The following is a 21,236-nucleotide window of genomic DNA, read 5'->3' as shown; positions in this document are numbered from 1 at the left end:
TTTGATTTTGTTATACTATATACCTTTCACTTCAACTTAGCTAAAAAATTGCTTGATAAGATTTGTGATCATGTTTATCTTACTCAAATAATTCAATTTTCTTCGCAAAATCCAAACTCATTCATTACCTATAGAAAATGTGATAATAGATGATAATGGAAATAATGAACAAAATCTCATGAATAATGGTGAAAGCTCCAATACCATTCGATTAACGCAACACATTGTATTAAAATTAAAACTCATTTCTATCAGTTTAATATTACCACAATTTAATACCAACAACCAAACACCCCGTCATCGTAAGAGCCTAATGCCTAAGCTCTCACATAGGAAAAATGCAGACATAGATTCTACGACTCGCCGACTCCGCTCCTATGGTCAAGTTATTTGGGTAACATGCCAATTAATGGGTCAAGCAGCAATATTTCAGATGGCACACAAAAGAGTAGAAAGGAGGGAGGGGGGAGTTGCAAAAGTAACTTCTTAAATCCTGTGGTTCACCTAAATTTTAAAAATCTCAACAATTCTACAACAAAATAACTCCATGTATAAAAAACCTACCAGATAGTAAATATGTGGGTCTATAGCAGAAGGAATGCTGAAGGGATAACATTTACAACATTATTTACAGCATCCTATGTGGATGTGACTAAAGATACTGAATACGAGTCTCGAATTTCTAACCGAGAGTACAAGGCTTCAAGGTAAAGCCTCAATTCTTATGATTGAAGTCCATAAAGTTTGGTTTCACCTGCTTATTAGCACTCGAGTTGTTGCCAGCGGGTTGATCGGGCATTTGGAATTGCGGTTGAAGGGGTTGAGACGACTGTCCCATGTTCTGGTACGCACTAAAGGACGGCATGTTTGGTAGATGAGTTGGGAACTGCGGGAAGAGTGGTGCGCCAGACGAGTTGCTGTTGCTCGGTGGAACTTGCCCAGTCGCTATCCTCAGTCGCTGAACTTCTTGCCTCAATGCTTCGTTTAGCGCTACAAACCGCCAACAAGGGCGAAAGTAGGAAAAATCAACACATCACGTTTTTATCTATTTACTTATTATTTAAAAATCTATGTCACGTTGCATATGATCCAAAAAGGGTAACAAGTTGTACCATTTCTAAGTTGCGCTTGTTGCTCCAACGACTGCAGACGCAACTTTAGTTCCTTGTTCTCGATGGTCAGTCCTGTAGTGTCTCTCTGCATACAAAAGGTAGTTATATTACTACTATAACTCGATAAAATAAAAGTAATGATGAACACATAAATCGGCCTTGTAATAGATATAGACGTGCTCCGTGTTTCTAAAAAAACTAACCATCTTACGGTCCAAGATTGTTGCTAAGAATTAACGTATGGATATTAAAGCAAAAAAAAAAAAAGGAAAGATCAACCCCAAAAGCAGCCATTGAATTGAATATCATGAGTGAAGAAGGTCCATGGAATGTTCATTATGCTGTCATGTATCGGTTTTTAGTAGCCCCCTAGAAAGGTCAACAGGGAAGAGAAAATTGATGGAAGGGGGTATCCTCAAAGGTCAATGAAGGTGACCCTTCAAATTTTCTTCAATAAAAGGAAACATGGATGTTCAAAGTCTTACTCTCGAGCGGTAACAATTTAACAGAATCCATTCCCCTTTAGAAACGGTATTGGAAAAATCAAAACAAAAACAAACAACTAGAAATGGGGAAACATGGATGTTCAAAGTCTTACTCTTGAGCGGTAACAATTTAACGGAATCCATTCCCCTTTAGAAACGGTATTGGAAAAATCAAAACAAAAACAAACAACTAGAAATGGATACGATATTCCATTTCGTTACCTATAGCTTGAAATTTGTATACCAAACACACCCTTAGTCTCTACAACAACTCTAGTAACTGCCATCTTCTAGTTCTCACTAGCTTCTTTCTCTCTTTCTCATTTCACATTTCAGATTTTCCCCTACATAAGTGAACGGTAAAAAAGATTGCAATAGTGAATAGCAATAAGTAGACGATGATGACATGAACTGAGGAAGATGAAGGCACGAGCTTTGATGAAGGGTATGTGGGTAATTGTGCCACCAATTTCCAATTCCCGCCTGATGCCTCCTCCACCAAGAAATGGAATAGTGGGACCTGAAGTCGTATCCAGTGGTTATATTCCTTGACTAAACAATGAACTTTCACAATCTTTCCCACAAATCCCCAAACCCATCCTCCAGGCCCAAGCCCCCTCAAAACAAAGAAAACAAATAGTCCCTTTGAGTTCATAAGTTAATTAATCTATAGGTTAATATATATGACATTACACATGATGTGTGCGTATAGTGTCATATATATATATATATATATATATATATATATATATATATACACACCAAATTTCCCTCACTTTGATATCTATTGAATCTATTTATACAATACAACACTCAAATCCACTTGTTTTTAGTGTAGAATGCTCAATTTGTGTTTTGGCACAGGTGAGGCATTGGATCTCGTGACTCGATTGCCTGAGTAGAATACAGTGTCTTAAGAAAAGCCCTTGCTCAAGTGTAAGCCCTCTTGGCCAAAAGAAGAATAAACCTTAAGAGAATATAAAGGAGCCCGAGCGGGTAGCGTCAGCCCATGCGGGGTGGGACCAAACACTCTAAACCATGCGGGGTGGACCAATACACTTTAAGAGCCTCAAGATTGAGTTATGAGTCACCACATCTAACATTATCATTCTATAAAGTTAGGAGAGGAATATTGAGGAATGTCTCAGAATCGACATATTCCTTTTCATCCAGGATCTCTAGGACAAATTTTGTGGCTACTAAATGATCACGCCACCAATCTGAATTTTTTGGTCTTTTCTCTCTCTTAAGGCAAACAAGGGCCTTCGTGAAATTTATTGGAGTTGGGGTCTTTTTATCAATAATAAGCAAGTCGAGTAGTTTCATGTCCTTCTCTCTGACTATGTTGTTCCCAAGCTCCGTACGTCCAAAAATAGAAAACATCCCCAATTTTTGGATGTACCTTACTGTGGGGTGTAGGATTTTTGATGTGTTCTCTTTCCTTAGGTGCAACGGAGTGCGATTGTCAAGATGCAACCAATCACGAAGCCTTCAAAAGGATCATCATCATCCCAGTCAACTTCTCTCTCAAAAGGGCTATTAGGGTCAAAACCCCAAGCCTCATTAAGTGGCGTGCAGGTGATGTGGTAGAATTGGTTAGATAGACGAAAACATGCAAATCTCTCTTGGCTCAAACTCATAATTGTTGTCCTTTTCTTCCATGTGAAGAGTAGAGAGGAACTCAAGCACAAGGCAATGGCGGGTCAAAACGTTATCCTTGAGGATAAACCCATTGAGACCATCCAAACCAAGCCTTAAAAGCAAGTAATTCTTAGGTGGTGGTCAGTCTACAAATAAAAATTTGTAGAGATCATCTCCTTGTTAGCGACTCTAGAGAATCATTCCTTCTCTTCAATTCTTCATTGCTTTATAAGGAGACGTTGAAGTTCTTGTGGGTTTCGGAGGAGGAAGCTACGCTAAGGTGATAAGTCTTGGAGGATTTCTTGGTTGCTATTGTAGGAAAGACTCTAATCAAGAAAATCAAGCACAAATATGGACTTCAAACAAGGCTTAACACAAGACCTCAAATATTCAACACAAGCAAGATTCAAGACAAATGTAATGGAATGGATTTGAGGTCATTGCAAGGTTATGGGAATTTGTCCCACATCGGTTGTATAAGCAACTAATGTGGGGTTTATAGAGTAAATGGGCTCACTCATGTACTAAGCTAGACTTCGGGTGAGTTCTCTTGTTTATTCTATAATAATGGCATTAGAGTCGATTCATCGGTAGTATGGGCATCTAATTCGGGGTTTATAGAATAAATGGAATGTTAAAGGTCAAACAAGAGAGCTCACCCGAAAGACTCACCTATTTGGTGAGAGAGCCCATTTGCCTATAAACCCCATACCAATTGCATACACAATCAATGTGGGACAAGTCCCATATCTTGCAATGAACCATAACAATCGACCCCCCAGATGGCCAACGTCCTTGTTGGGTCACGGCTGCATTGGGTCACATTATGTTGGGTCACGACCGGCTCTTCCAGTCCACCCACTCTGCAAGCCGCCCACTCTGCAGGCCGCCGGCTCCCATACTATTGTTATAGGTCAAACAAGAGAGCTCACTCAAAAGACTAGCCTATTAGGTGAGAGAGCCCATTTGCCTATAAACCCCATACCAATTGCATACACAACCAATATGGGACAAGTATCATACCTTGCAATGGACCATAACATGGGCTCTCTCACCTCACCTACTAGGCTAGTCTTTTAGGTGAGTTTTCTTGTTTAATCTATAACAACACAACCTAGCTCTATGGTCTCAACTAGTTCATCAATTTACACATGAGAACAAAAAGGTAGACCAAAAAAATGTAGTAGTATGCGTAAGTATTTATATAAATCAATTTTGAAGATAAAATATAGTTGCTAGACCAAGGCCAAGAAGATCAAATAAATATTCCTATAATATTCTAAGCCTGAATTGAAAGCCTAGATGCAACATTCTATAATGGTTTGAGGTCAAACCCTAAGTAATGAAAAAATACATGGGAAGAGCAATCCAGAGGAGCTAAAGAGGCGTCATGCACATGAAGAGTAAGGAGAAAAAAAGATGGACACTTTTGCGCGGTCAAAGATAAGCAATCTAGATCAATAATCACATCCTCACAAGTCCCAACGAACAAAGACATTAATGCCTTATCCCTTAGTGCTCAAACATCACCAGGTTGGATGGGAGATACATAGCACGTAAATTTCATCTTTGATCTCTAAAACATACCAAAATCCATCATTTACAATAAACCTTGGATGTACCCAATATTAAAAGAGCATCCCTGAAGTGTTTTAGCATCCCAGTCATACTCAGGACGGGAACACCACATGGGACGTGTACTCACATTTTTAAGACTATAACATTATTGTCATTTGTAATAATGGAAGGACATAAAATCAAACATGGGCAACAAGATGGAAGATTTCGGAAGATCAAACGAAGTCAACTGTGTGAACCCCGCAAACCAAACACACACAATCTCTTGGATTAAGGTGTAATTTCCTTAGGCAACCTCACTGTGAAATAGTATTAAACCATCTAAGTATATACAGAAGGCAAAAATAAAACTGGATCACAAACTCTGGCTAATCGATAGAGTTTTGAAGATTATCTTACAAGTTACAACTAATTTCCCTGCTATGCCATTGTTTATCAAAAACTCAAAAAAATAATATATATGTGTGCGTTAGGGGTCTGAGTCTACCGAGGTGTCAATGTGATGTTAGCACACATTAGCATTAGCACCTAATTAGTCATCATTGCATTACGCAAATCAATACAAGGATACATAGCAAGAATCAAAGTCAATTACAATACAAGGATTTATAACCAGAATCAAAATTACAAGACATTGTGCAACAGAAGGTATTAGTGCGTCAAAAACAGGTTTAACATGATTTGGTGTGCTTACCTGTAGCAATGTGACTTGTGCAGAAAGGGTAGTTGCTTCTGTCTGCAGTGTCTGCACCCTCCTCTCCAACTCGCCAGTGTACTTAATTTTCCTTTCCTTTGATCTTGCCGCAGATTGTCTGTTTGCAAGAATCCTATAAATACAGAAGGGAAAATCAGTCAAGCAATCCAGTTGATCAGAAATATATCGTACGACCATAAAAATGTTGGTAGCAATCTAAGTGGTTTTACACTAAATTGGTCAACGAGGAGTATCTGAAAAAATGGGTTTAAAAAAAAGGAACTACTGAAAAGTGTACAAAAAATATTTCGAACAGCCACAACTATTTTAGCTACAGTCCTACGTGAGAAATCTCACCATAATCTGCAAAAGATTATATTACATCATCGTATTGATAACACAAAGAAATCTCACCATTATCCTTACGTTATTTCAATGATACTATCATCTCTTCTAAAACAATTAAAATCTTAAAATGCTACTCATTCAACTTTCACGACAGTAGGTCTCTACTTCAAGACTATCAAGCTGCCATTTAACATATGTGCTTCTTCAGCAACTACTTGTCTACTATAGTGCCTAAAATAGTGAACTCATCCGCCAGACTTTTAACGGCTTAAACACAAATAAAATTCACTTATTATCAAATCACTTGGCATGTGAGTACTTCCGTTTTTTACTCAACTACCACGACTCCATGATCCCCTAACCCCAAAGGTTTCCCTAAAACTTCTCCCCCGAAAGAACTCTCATAGTCTCATCTCCATCTACTCATCTAAATATTTCAGTTCCATCTCTGGAGCCTACCTCACCTCTAACAGCTCACGTATTCATCCTCACAGACATTGTCCTCACCACTACCGAAATCGCTGGAAAACAAGAGCATAAACTAAAGTATTCATTGCGCACAAGGTCGGGTGATTAGGTCCAACAATATGTGGTTGAAATTTGATTTTGATATTCAACTACCATTCCCGAAACCACTCAACCATCACTGTCTCTGACACCAATTCTCTAAAATGCTAATAACAAGCCCAACACACCAAGTCTCTAACCAAGGACCACCACCTAATGTTATTAAAATGGGGTTCCTACTTTGGATCGGTATGTGCACCAGGATTGCGTAAACCTTGTAAATTAAACCTCAAAAGTCATGACTTAAAAAATAAATGACCCAATACGGTAAATCCAACCCAATTTAATCAAAAATGAATTGAAATATGATTAAATCATGAAATTTATTGAAACCTCGCTATTAAACTTTATTCGATGTTTGTGTCCTATTTTAATTATTACTTTTATTTAATCTAAAATTTATTCATATGATTCAAATATTGAACCAACCCGAAATAGTCACGATTAACCCAAACCCTTCCTAAATCTATAGATTTTTACTAAACCCGACCCAAATCAAACCCAACCAGAAAACAATTTACCCAAAATAAGCCAAACCAAACAGACCGAGTTGACTACTTGAATTAATTGATTTTGATGATTAACCCAAAATAGTCACGGTTAGCCCAAACCCTTCCCAAATCTATAGCCTAAAGCTAAACCCAACCAAAATCAAACCCAAGCAGAAATCAATTTACCCAAAAAGAGCCTAACCAAATAGATCGAGTTGACTACTTGAATGAACTCATTTTCAAGTCTAGGATTGACAAGAAGGATCAAATTGTAGATATGTATAAGAATCCTACAAGTGGTAATTAGATTGTTATACTATACATTATGACACACTACACAGATGGACTTGTATTTGAAATATTCCTGATTTCAAAAGATTAAAATTTGATAACTAAAGTACACAAACAGTAATGCTAGAACCTTGTCCTCATTAAGTGGGTACAATAAATGTACCAAAACAAACCAAATTATGAGATCACCTTTAACTAAGTACACAATCTATAATGTAATCAAGCTACACAAACATCAAAAATGATAACTAAATTACACAAAATGATTATGATTAACTAATTTATTTAAATTTTTACAAACAATGACTTCAAATTTTACTTTAAAATACAAGTAAAAAAAAAAAAAAAACTAACATGAAAAGAGAGAAAAAGAAAATAGGGCTATCACATGGAATAAAAACACTCGGTTTTCGTTGTGTAATGGTCTTTACAAAGAGAAATAGAAAGTTGGCTTATCACAATCAAAACACTGCCTCGATAGTTATGTAACGTGTGATGTCCAATATTTCACCGTTACAAAGTTACTTGTTGATAAGAAAATATAGAAAATTTTCTTTAAACATCTACCTAAATTGTAGAAAAAGTTTTTCTAACATTTTCTTATTATAATTTTCATTAAAACCCATTACTTTAAGTATTACATATCACTAAAATATAGTTATTTAAAATTTTAGTCTTTAAACAAATAACTAACTAATAAATTAATTTTACCACTGAAGGACTAAAATGAAGGTGATAAAAAGGGAAAGCTAAGCAGTGTAATAGATACCCACTCATCCTCAGCATATGCCAAAATTTGGGTGGGATTGAATGACAGTGTGGACCAAAGAGGTATGTAAAAATGATATGCATTCAGAGGAGAACAAAATTACTTAAGCGAACAGCATAAAAGAAGTTTTTAGAACCCATGATCTCATTGTGGTAGTAATTTTGTCATATAGGCAATCACAATTGATTGTTCAAGTCTTCAGTCATTATCGAATGGATAAAAAAGTAGGATTCCCCTACAAACCATTTGTGCGAAAATTGTTATTGTGCCTATATCGTTCGAACCATCTATAGGGTAATGGGTATCAAAATTTAAACATTTGTAAATAAAGATTAAATAACCTTTACTTGACTTCTGAATTTGCTTCAATGGGCAACAAAAAAAGTTTGCATGTGACTGAATTTTAAAATAAGGCAAACAAGAAGTTGAAATTGACAAATAATGTGATTTCGTTTCGATGGAGCTATGACACAAAAAAAAGTCGGCAGGTGGCTGAATTTTGAGACAACACAAACAAGAGTTTAAGATTGACAAATAATTTATAGTTTTAAGGCTTATTGATGTAGATAAGCAACTAGTTATTGGATATATTTACAAAGAAATGCATTGGAAGTAAGAATCCATCAAAGATAATAATTCACATTAAAAATTATTAGAAGATGATTCAAAAGAGAAGAAATTTTCAACTTACTTTAATAAGAACGATGCCTAGTTGTGTGCGATAGTGTGTATATAAACATTTATGTATTTACTTTTATTGAAAAACGTGTTATTCTAATAATAAAGATTTAGATGTACTTTTACTAACATAATATGGATAGCCTTTGGAAGCAACTAGGCTAAAGAAGCAATAACATATATAGACCCACGTATCTATGTGTATACAAAATATTTATGATTTCTAAATTTGAATCAGTGTCACATAATTTGTTAATCTCCTCACCACTCGTGAATCGAAAAACTCAAATTATGACCTATTTTGGGCTATTTGGGGTAATTTTGAGCTTATCGTAAATATGGTGGATAAATGGTTTAAAACTGTAATAAATTTCGTACATTTACTATATTCCGAATAAATTGCAGATATATGGTGGACAAAATATGGATGAATTAAGGACAAGTGCTTCTCTAACTTTAAAAAATCGCAACAAAAGTGTTGAATCAAACAACACTATCTAGGAAACTAGACCACATGGAGCCATGTTCATATTAAGATAAAAAATCATCTCAAATACAAACAACTTTATATGATCATCAATGTCCGATATAATTATGATATGAAGTTGTAGACAATTACAAACAACTTTCATCTGATTAATTTGAATTACATATTTGATGAAGATGGTTTATTAAATGAATGGTTTGAGGACAAACCATAGTGCAAAACTAAGGTAATGGTAACGAAACAATGATTTGGTAACATGAGTGATGCAATTATCGTAACGCCAAATATGGTCGAATCATGACATATCCCTTGAACCAACCTATAATGCATTTTTTTACACCTTGACAACGCGGACAGTATCGGTTGGATGAATCTGAAAACCTTTACACCGTGGCTGACACCATACGACGGGGCCTTGTTTTTGTACTATGGGATGAAGATGATACATTATAAGTTACATTTTGATGATGATGTTGATGCCACAATGGTAATCAACGAGATGATGCTTGAGCCATATTACTTGTATGAAAAAAGTGTAAGAAAATCGTTTTTAGATGTATCATGGATGGATGTATCAAAGTGCTCAATATGATGAAAATGATGAAAATAACGAGCAAGAACCTCCTCGTCATTTCTTTTGGTCTAAGTTTTCACTATGAAAGACTTAATTGGCCTTCAAGCAAAAAATTTGTATCTTAAATTACGCATTCATTTGTAATAATTGTTTAAAAGTTTTGTAGCCTGTTGGATCTGGTTATAAGTTCACAAGCGTAAAACAGGAGTGTGATAAGTTCATCATGGTAGTCATGCAAGGATAAAAAATTAAAAAAAAAAAAAAAACTTAGTGTGGTGAAATAAACTGTTTTGAACAAGAAACATTGTAGTCTCCGGTGTTTGTGATTTGTTGGGGTAATATATGTGCAGAAACATAACTCAAAGACAGTTGACACAAGCAGACAGTAATTGATTTTGGGAAATCTTCATATCAATGGCACAGCTAATAAGATGCAGACTTCAGTATTAATTAAAAAAATAAAAAGGATGTAAGAAACCATAGTAATACACAGAATTAAAGGTGAGACAACCCCTAATATAACGAATATCCCAAAAAAAACTTAAAAAGGAACATGGACATAATGATGATGTACAAAGATGGTAACCTATGATGAGTATGTGAATGAACAAGAAAGGTAACCCTCAGAAAATGAAGTTTGTTTGTGGGTCCCTGTCAGGAGTGAGCTACTGGTTTCTCAGTCTGTCAGTGAGTAAGATGTTTGTTACTATATCTCAATCCATTAATAAGTGGTTTGTTACTATGTCTTTGTCCATGAATAAGTTGTTTGATCATCATTATTGAAGTTAAAGACTAATTGGGTTCCAAACAACATTTGCAGGCTAAGCAAGAACTTTGGATTGAATATCTTGATAAAGATATTCTCCTAGATTTCACGAAGTTATCCTTATGTCCATATACGATGAATATGATCTCACTTTTGGCTAGAGCTTCAATAGGAAACTTAATTTTTTTTATTTTTTAATCGGAAACTTAAACAAAGCTTTGAGGTTACTTCAACTACATTCATTCAGCTGACATTCTTCGTTTCCCTTTTAGGATTCATCTTGATTTAGTGAGCTAATAAATTTATAAATGTTGTTTAGAAATCAGATGTCGTATCTTTACTTTCTAAGTAAGTATCGTCTAGAATGTTGGTGATGTTAATGTGAATCATGTATATGTGGGTACAAAATTGGGACAGCGAGAGCTATTGAATAAATACACTTCTTTGATTCAACTTGAGAACTACTTACAAGTTTATTCCTTAACGGTGTAGCTTTCTAGTGAGCAAGTGAACTTCTTTACACACAATCCACAACCATATCATTCATCCTTCAGGGTTCTGGTAATCAACTGATTGCTCCGCAACCTAATTTGCTAGTCCATCCTTAAAATTTCTGGTGGTGGGCAAGTGAGCTTATAAATTTAAGAAAATTGGTTGATCACGTTCTCAAACCTTTTACTTTGAACCATAACCGAACCATCTAGAAAATATCACTATTGACACGGGTAAACGCAAGAACCTTAAATTTAGTAACATTCAATGCCTAATAACTAGAGCATCAATAGTTAACTCAATTTAGAACAATGCTTTCAGATTAGTTCAACCACTTGTCTAAATACCAGATCTCGAGAATGTGATAACTGACATTCATCAATTTTCTCATAAAAATTTATCTTAAATAGAATTCTATCTTCTATTGCCCCTAAAAATAAGTCTATCTTCTAAATATTGCTTAGGAGAATCAGATGTTATGGCCTTAGTTTCCATTCAATATATTCTATACCATAATAAATACGATTTTCCCACTTGGACCGTTAATCATAATTTCTATTGACAAAATTAACACAAGAATCTAATAATCGAGATTCCTCGATTTCCTTGAAATTAGAGCTTCAATAGGAATATATATTCAATAGAACTCTTCATTAATTGAATATAGCTTAGGAGAATCAAATTTTATAGCTTAACTTTCCATTCAAACAGGTATATTCCATACCATAAGATGTGTTCATGAGTATCTTTTGTATGTGTCCTAAAAATTTAAGACAATGAGTTGATCAGAAAACACGCGTTTTTTGACATGGGCTTGAGAGCTACTTCAAAATATTATTCCTTTGCGGTACACCACTCAGGTGGGAAAGTAAGCTTCTTTATCCACAACCAAATCCATTATCTATTAGTGATTTTCCGCTGCAATTGGAATTGTTAATTTTTCCTTAAACGACTTGGTGGAGAACAATAATTCGTTTGTTGAAACTCAAGTTCTAAAATCTTTAGCTAGAGCCATACATTTGAACCATTAGACAAAATCTCTATTGACAAAGTAAATATAAGAACCTCCAAATTCACCATTCCAATTCCATTTACCTAAACTAGATCTCTTAAAAGCTCAAAAATACAGTCTTGTACCAAGAATGCTCAACTCTTTACCATAAAAGAGCAATCCACACTATACTTTTACTAATATGTACACTCTCATCCTCGTCCTACATCATAGAACTCGACAAACTTCCTCGATCCACCTAATAAGCTCACCTACGAGCCCCTATAATCCTCTCTTCCAACACCCAACACTCTACCATGAAGAATAATTGTGAGCGTGTATGACTTCCTCTCGAAAACTATATACTTGTAATCAACAAAGGCTACAACCCCATATTTTCGGAATTAAGACTTCGGCATTGTCGTGTGTTGTTGGCATTTTTCTTACATCAAAGACTAAACCACCCTACTACTATTCTTAACAATTGAATCATATAAAAGCAACCCAATAATGATAACAACAAATGCAATAAACAAGTAAAAACACTAAAACCCAAACCAAAATCCAATACAAAAACATAAAAATCAAAAAAAATGCTAAAGAAATAAGGAAAAAGAAAATACCTTTTAGCGCGCTTAGGATCAATAAGAGCAAGTTCAGCAAGTTTTTCAGGAGGCATAGCTTTCTTAACACCATCAATCATCATAGAATCACCATCATTCATCATCGAACTCGACGAGCTTCCACCATCCATTGAATTAGTTCTTCTATGCCCACCAACCATTCTCTGTCCTCCAATTTTCCTCTCAACACCAGCAGAACCAGCACCAAACGAAACCCCATCAAAGAAATCAGCATCAACAGACAAACTCCTCAGATGTGGGGCCAAAGCAGGTGGGTTTAACCCCATCCTTGATGAGGTAGATGAAGAACGATTATCACCGCTAGATTCATCAGACTTAGAAGAATCAACGGGCATAGGAAGAGGGGAAGGGGAAGGAGGAATAATATCTAATGAACTAAGATTGAAGCTATCTATGTCGAACAGAAAGTCATCCTCTTCATCACCGGAGAACCTGAAAGTAGTGTCGGAGTGGGCCCTACGGTGGTGGGGTCCACCCCTTTGTGGGGTGGGGTCCACTTGATCTAGAAGGGTATGTTTCAGTGGGTTTGTGGGATAGTTTGGTGGGTTCATGACTGAATTCAAGCGGAAATTTTCAGTCAAAAGGGAGACTTTTGGGGATGGAGAGAATGTAGGAAGGAGGAGGGATGGAGAGAGAAGGGAAAATAGTGAAGGTGGTGAGTAGTACAGCAAATGTGTGTTGTACAAGTGTGTAATAAAATGGGGGTAATTATTGGATTAAGGATTATTATTATCTTACTTGATTAGCAAAACTTTTATTTAATCTTTAAATTATTTGTTTTGGTATCAATATGGAATTGATTGTATATTGTTTAATCTATTTGGATTTACTCTACGGCTAGTCTCTTCAGAGACTGTTTCTTTGAGAAATATATCTCAAATTCAACCCATTGAAGATTAATGTTTACATATTGTATTTTTAATGTTAACTTACATTATCATTAATGCTTATTTATCGTATTCTTAATGTCTACTTTCAATATCTTAAATGTCTACTTACATCATTCTTAATAGCTACTTACAATATTTAAAAAATATATAATGGACCGATTCAATTAGAGATGGTCTCTCAAAGAGATCGTCTCTTACAAAAATTTGTGTTTACTCTATCTTTTTTTTTTTTTTATCTTCTCATTTGAAATTTGAGAAGAAATCAAGATAAATATAATTATACATTAGATACTAAGAGATGAGAAGAAATTTGAGCTAAGTTTGTTTATTTGTTTTTGGGTCTTGATAGTAAGTAAATCCTTCTCTATAGCTTTTGGTAATTAAGATAGACCAAGACTAGGGCTGACCAGAGCTTGGTCTAAACTGTAAATTAAATCGGACCAAACCGTAATTTAAGTATTTGGTCTGGTCTACGGTCAAAATGGTCTGGTCCGGTTTTTTTTTTTAAAAAATGGTTTCCGGTCTGGTCTAGGTTTTAAAATTTTCAGACTAGACCGGACCAGAAAACCGTAATAAATTCCGGTCCGGTGAAAACTGTAAACCGTAGACCGAAACCCGCATTAATATATGAGAACTAAGAAGGCCCAAGTTTAATATTGTGTCTGGCAGCCCAAGTAGTATTTTATTTAAATGTTAGGCCCAAGCTTAAAAAAATTGGAAACAGGAAACCTGCTGTGTTCCTTCATTCTTTCATGCAAGAGTCAAGACCATTCTTTCATTCAGCCCCAATTCTGTGTTTTTCGCAAACAGGAAGGCGCTGTGCAGTTGTGTTCTTTCGTTCTCTATTCTTTCATTTTGTATTTCGCCTTCGACCTTCAGCGCTACCTTCAGGTATAAGTCTCCATTCTTTCATAATGTGCTTCGCCTTTGACCTTCTTGCTTCTTTCATGATTCTTTCTTACTTTCTAATTTATAGTTTCTTTCTAATTTATAGTCTCCATTCTCCAATCTCAAGTGCTGATAATGTAATTATGTTGGTTGATTTTTTGATTTTTTAGGCTTTTTTTGTTCAATTTTTGTATAAATTCAAATATTTATAAGTTGATGTTTTGATTTTTCCGATTTTTGGTTGATATTATGTTGATATACTTGATATTTTTGGGTGGAATATATGTGAAACAACAAACAGAATATTTGGTTGATACTTGATATTATGTTGAATGTTGATATTTTTGGGTAGAGATAGTCTTTGAAATGCAAGAAAGTGCTCCTTTAATTATGTAGATTGTTGATATTGTTTGGTTGATATGATAAATTGGTGATGTACTTAACTATTGAAAATTTGTAATGTTTTCGGATGTGGTGATGTATTTTGTTTACAGATTATCATATATCTTAGATTCTTAAATACATAAAAAGAAAAAAACCATATCTGGTCCGATCTGGTGTCTTGACTGGTCTGGTCTGGTCTGGTCTGAAAATTTTTCAGACCAGAATTTTTAGTCTGGTCTGATTTTTCTGTCAAATCAGACCAGACCGGACCGTGTGCAGCTCTAACCAAGACAGGAACTATGACAGCCTGAGGTCGGATCCAAGGAGGGGGAATTCTAGGGGGAGACTCTTTCGAGACTTTGAGTTAAGAGTGGGGACTTGGAACATAGGCACGTTAGAAGCCAAGTCTTTGGAGATTGCCAATGAGCTTAGTACATACAATATTCATGTGGCGTGTGTTCAGGAGACTAAGTGGAAGGGTTATGATTCGACCGCAGTAAAAGGGTATAAGTTGTGGTATGCAGGATAGGATGGCAGACGTAGTGGTGTTGGGATCCTCGTATCTAACAAGATCTTGGAACAAGTGGTCGATGTGAAAACGTGTAATGATAGGGTTATGTTGGTTAGAATAGTACTAGGAGGAGAAATCACGTCTATTATTAGTGCGTATGGGCCCTAAGTTAGTTCAAATGAACAGGAGAAACTCGATTTTTGGGACTGCTTAAATAACATTATGGGAAATATCCCAAGAGATGAGAAAGTTTTCATAGGAGGAGACTTCAATGGGCATATAGGCAAGGAAACAGATAGTTAAGAGTCAGTCCATGGCAGTTTTGGCCTAGGTGTGAGAAATGAGAGTGGAGAACAACTACTACATTTTGCTCTGGCCCATGATTTGTTTATAGCAAACTCTATCTTCAGAAAGAAAGAGGAACACTTGATCACATACAAGAGTGGAGGACATGCGACCCAAATTGACTATGCCTTAATGCGTAGAAGTGATAGAGTCTCATGCCGGGATTGTAAGGTAGTTCTGGGTAAAAAGATGCCAATGCAACACCGTTTGTTAGTCTTAGTGTTGGTCTTTCATATAAGCAAAAAAGTTGTCGACAAGAACGTAAAGTGTCGACGAAGGATTATGTGGGGTAAACTTAAAGGGGAAGTAATCGCCACATTCTCGGCCAAGATCAAATCGTTGGGCTACCCAAGATTTTCCGAAGAGGCAAATCATATGTGGAAATTTATGGCTGAAACTATTCGAGAAGCTGCTAAGGAGACCTTAGGAGTGTCGATAGGTCAAGCAAAGGTATATAGGGAGGCGTAGTGGTGGAACGAGGAGGTTCGGAAGAAGATAAATGAAAAAAACAAAAGGTTCAAAGAGCTTTTGGCTTGCACGGAAGAGGGAGATCGGGAAACCAAGAAAGAAATTTATAAAGAGGCCAAACGGGTAGCAAAGAGAGCGGTAGCTGAGGCAAAAAGTCGAGCGTACGAAGATTTTTATAAAAAAATTAGTTACAAAAGAGGGAGAGAAACATATTTACAAGCTTGCAAAGGCCAGATCCCGTAAGAAGCAAGATGTTGGGTTAGTTAGGTACATTAAAGATGAGAATGGACAAGCTTTGTTGACACAAGAAAACATCAAAACAAGGTGGTATTAGTATTTCTCTCAATTGCTGCATGAATCTAGGGGGCCAGAGGAGGTGGGAGGACAGGTTCCTAATGTTCTAAACCAACACGAATATGGGACAATCAAGAACATAACCACATATGAAGTTAGAGAAGCACTCAAAGATATGGAAAAAGGCAAAGCTGTCGGCCCTAGCAACATTCCGATGAAGGTATGGTGGTGTTTAGGAGAAGAAGGCATTCGATGGTTGACTAACCTTTTTAATGTTATTTGGAGGTCACACAAAAGGCCTGAAGAATGGAGGAGGAGTACACTTATTCGTGTATATAAAAACAAAGATGATGCACAAGCTTGTGGGAACTACAGAGGGATTAAGCTTCTCAGCCACACAATGAAATTGTGAGAAAGAGTGATAGAGAAGAGAATCAGACAAGAGGCGGTGATTAGGGAACACCAATTTGGTTTTATGCCAAGGAGATTTACCACTAAGGCTATACATGTGCTTAGAAGACTAATGGAAAAATATAGGGAGAAGAAAAAGGATTTGCATATGGTGTTTATAGATCTAGAGAAGGCTTATGATAGCATACCGCGATATATTATCTGGGAAAGCCTGGAGAAAAAGGGAATCTCACAGAGCTATATTGATGTTATACTAGATTGAAAGGTAAATTCTACAAATTTGCCATTAGGCCAGCATTGTTGTATGGGTCAGAGTGTTGACCCATAAAGAAGATCCACAAACAAAAGATGGAAGTAACAGAAATACAAATGCTGAGGTGGATGTGCGGTAAAATGATGATGGATAAGATCAAAAATCAGGAGTTCAGAAAGAAGCTAGGGGTTGCTCCACTATCTGCTAAGATGCGCGAAAATAAACTAAGATGGTTTGGGCATGTGCAAAGAAAGCCAATAGAGGCTCCAGTCAGAAGGATAGAAAACATTATAGTGGAGGGTAAGAGGAATCGAGGAAGACCTAAGAAAACGTGGGTTGAGCAAATTATGGACGACTTGAGTGAACTACACCTAGATTAGTATAAGTCTCTTTTGTTGTCTCTCTTGCACTGATGCCTAGTTGTTTACTTACTTGCCCCTATTCTTTTTGTACCCATCGGGTCTATTATTTTATCCCAACCTTTTTTTGGCTTATGTAGTTCTTCTGCATGTAGTTTTTGATCTCTAAGCAACAGTGCTAATCAATTCCTTTCTATGCAGGGCTCTCACCTTCTGGGGGTAAAATTGACTGCTTTCCTCTAGTATTTTCTCTCAAGGAAGTACAAGTATGGATTTTCCGTCACCTTCCCTCACCCAGACCCTGTTTTTGAGCGGAATATTGGGTTGATGATTATATTAAATAAATACTTTATTGATATTGAAGAGTTAGTGTAATGCATTTCAAAAAAAGAAAGTATGTGTAATTATGTCATTAGATTTTATTAGGTGTGTATAAAGTTAATAAATTGAAAATTAAAATATGAATTAATTTCTATAGATTAAATTGTAAATGAAATAATTTTCTTGAATTTTATTGTTTACAAAAGTAGAATGATTCTCAATAAGAATAACATTTTAAAGTTTTCAAATGGAATATATGAGAAGAAGATAACAAGAGAGTAATACTTTTTGGATTATGTGAGTAAGTTGAGGGAAAGAGAGGACTAAATGAGAATTGAATTTGGGATTTTATATAGAAAAAATAGTACTTATTCCAACTAAAATAGGATATGATTTTTTATAGACTTGAATTTTAGATTTGAGTGTGTTTGATAATTTTTTAGATTTTTGGCCTTTTAATTGGCCAAAAAGTCAAATAAAATATTTAGCAAATAACTTTTTAACCAAGTGAAAAAATAGTTTTAAAGTCAAATCCGAAAATATACTGGAGTAACATGTTCATTAGCTTTTATCCACTTTTCACGAACCATCAACAAAGAACCAACAAGTGATTTTTAAGCAGCCAACACTTCACCCATGAACCATGTTCCAAACAAACCTTTTGTGTTACTTTGTTTTTATATTAATTTAGAGTTAATTTTTTAAATGAATGATAATGTTATTGTTTTGAGGTGAAAAAACTAATTTAAGTTTGTTTTCGATTGCAAAAATTTATACGATGAAAATACTTTGGTAGCTATTAGTAACAGAGAACAAACTTTTTGACTTTTTTGACCTCCAGTCTGTTGTTAATGGTGACTCAAACTAGCAAGCACCATTGAAGAAGATGAGTATGGGTCAAAAAGGAGGTCCGCGGGGCACGGAGAAGCTGCTGCCTCAGTCCGCGGGGCGTAGAGTGCGTTTTGTCTCCATTTTGCGGCTCGCGTAGTTGTACACGGCTCGCGAAATGGCGGTTTCTTTTCACGGGAGGTGTCTTTTGGGACGGTTACTTTGTGTTTATTATGTAATAACTTCCTTTTATTGGGCATTAGTATATAAACTCCCATTTTAGGATTAATATATGATGATTCACAAAAATTTGAGAGAGATCACAAGAGAGTCATTAATTTGTGAGTGTGATTGAGATTCATCTTGTAATTGTTTGCGATCATAGTGAAATTATTTGATCGTGGTGCCGGTGGATGTAGCTATCACATTGATAGTGAACCACGTTAAATCTCTCGTATCAATTTCTTATTTTGCATTGAATTTTCTTATTGTTTCATTATTGTTCAACGAACTTGCTTCCGCTGTCGCACAACACAGTCTTTATTCGCTGTTATTAACAGCGAACAACCCCAAACCATAGCTTTGGAATAAAACTGCTTATCTTGGAAATTAATTTGCAAAGTTTGCTATTGTATGAATTTTTTATATTTTTTACTTGTTTCAAATTTTCTGACAGAGCAAAGGCGATTTTAGACTAAAGTTAGTCAGGGCTATAGCCCAAATCATAAGAAATAAAATAGTATATTAAACTGATATTTAATATTTAAATTCACAAATAATACAAAAATAATTGGGGAAGGGGCTCTGGTGGTGGTAGACTGGTAGGGAATGCCTAGAGTTGCGCCACCGTCGGGGAGGAGAATGGGAGGGAGGTATTTTTTTTCCTTTCAAAACTTAAAAGCCTTTTTAATTTTTTATTCCTTTTTTAGTAAAGTAGTATGTGTTTAAATTGATCGAGTTTATTTAAAACTAATAAAAATTATAATTTTTATCATTAAATAAGTAATAAATGAGACAATTTTGAATAATATTTTTCTTCTTTTTAAGAGTAAGCATTCGACAATAGATTTAAGATCAATATGATCTCAAACATAAATAAGAATGGTGATTCTCTTGTTGTAAAACAACCCTAAGAAATATCTACATGGGTAAAGTAATAAGCTTTATATTTTGATGACCTAAATGCAACATAAAAGACTTCAACTTCAAGCAATGTGAGCAATGGCACTGATCTTAAGAACAAACAATGGAATATAACTCTTTGTATGTTTTACCAATGATTGTTAGCTAATGATTGGTTTGACCAATTGAAATATTAACTGATAAGTTAATTATATTAAATTAGGTGTTTTAGCCAACTATTAAAGAGATATTTGGATAAAATTTATTTGCTAGTTGTTAGCTAGTTAGAGAAAAGGTAAGATAAAATCAAAAGTCAATCAAAAAAGCCACTAATGGGTCAAATGGCCTTGTCATAATAGCTAGCTTTGCAACTAACTTAAAAGTCTTTAAAAAAAATACTTTTTTGCCAGTTAACCAACCAAAAAGCCAAAGATAAAAAATCAACATATTTGTCAAAAATCCCAAATCTTGTGTCCTTAATGATCCATAACTGCAATAGTATCAAGCCCATTGGACTTCGTCACAACTTCAAATCGGTTATCGAAATCTGGTTAAGCTAAAACGAGCTTTACTTAAATATTCTTGAATTTTGATCATATGCTCTCCATACAATACCTTCTCACACGAGAGCCCCATTTGGTTAGCTAGTGTGAATGACATTACATACGATTCTCATACATGAGGTTTAATATTCTATTTGGAATGAGCCCATAATTAGTGAGATATGAACCCATGAACTAGGCATTTGATACCATATCATAGCACCAATTTAACTATAAGTTTAAGCTAATTATAGAGTATTATTTATGAGGCTACAACAATCATGAAAATTATTATTCTTGGATTTTATTATTATTATTATTATTATTATTATTATTATTATTATTATTATTATTATTATATTTTTGAAATATAGCTTTTAATTTTTATTATTGAAATTCTGCATTTATGGCTTGATATTAATTTGTCATCCATAATTAGCTTTCCTAATTAATTCTCAGTACAATCATGTTTCACAAACCGATCGGGCTATACCGACTAGGTTTTTTTCTTCTTTCTCTTTTCTTCTTTTTGGCATGGTTTTGGAACCTTTTCATATACGGGAGAAAAAAAAAAACCCTATATGATCGATCACCTTGCACACTCTCAAAAACCCCTGCGTAACGCATATAATAGAGAGACAAAGACAACATAAATGTAATATTAAGGGCCAACTAGTATATATAAAATCAAAATCTTGGTCAACATCCTAATTTTTAGGTCCTATATATTTGAATTCGAATCTAAATCCAGTAAAATATATAGGGTCTAACTAAAGGTGTTTATTTGGAATTTTGGATAATAGAATTGATTTCAAGTCAGGTGTTTTAGATCAACTTAAAACTGAATCTTGTGTCCAAATTAATTTTTTCATGACTATAAAGTCGGGTCAGAGTTAGATTATTCGATTCCAAAGCCCGGTAAATATATATATTGAATCTATATTAAACAACTCTTAATCTGATTGGATCCTACTTAAATCGACACATGTCCTTCCCTACTGCCAAGCCGGAT

At 35.1% G+C, this 21,236-nt stretch overlaps 1 protein-coding gene across 1 annotated transcript; it reads right to left on the bottom strand.

The window, feature by feature from the left end:
- Positions 1–486: 486 nt before the first annotated feature.
- Positions 487–13,297, bottom strand: LOC130810155 (transcription factor VIP1). The gene is made up of 4 exons (XM_057676114.1): positions 12,588–13,297; positions 5,511–5,643; positions 1,113–1,197; positions 487–990 (listed from the first exon to the last, which is right to left on the bottom strand). The coding sequence occupies exons 1-4, from the start codon at positions 13,157–13,159 to the stop codon at positions 716–718; spliced, it is 1,065 nt and encodes a 354-aa protein (XP_057532097.1). The 5' UTR covers positions 13,160–13,297; the 3' UTR covers positions 487–715.
- Between the last annotated feature and the right edge of the window lie 7,939 nt (positions 13,298–21,236).

Source organism: Amaranthus tricolor, chromosome 4, assembly GCF_026212465.1.
Source record: "Amaranthus tricolor cultivar Red isolate AtriRed21 chromosome 4, ASM2621246v1, whole genome shotgun sequence".
Lineage (NCBI taxonomy): Eukaryota > Viridiplantae > Streptophyta > Magnoliopsida > Caryophyllales > Amaranthaceae > Amaranthus > Amaranthus tricolor.
Note: the sequence above shows the minus strand (reverse complement) of the source record. Positions and strands in the feature narration are given on the sequence as shown.

Coding starts and splice junctions, on each gene's coding strand:
- LOC130810155 (XM_057676114.1), bottom strand. CDS start 13,159: ATGAACCCACCAAACTATCCCACAAACCCACTGAAACATACCCTTCTA. Junction 5,644..12,587: donor GATCCTAAGCGCGCTAAAAG/GTATTTTCTTTT, acceptor CTGTATTTATAG/GATTCTTGCAAACAGACAAT. Junction 991..1,112: donor ACAAGCGCAACTTAGAAATG/GTACAACTTGTT, acceptor GGCGGTTTGTAG/CGCTAAACGAAGCATTGAGG.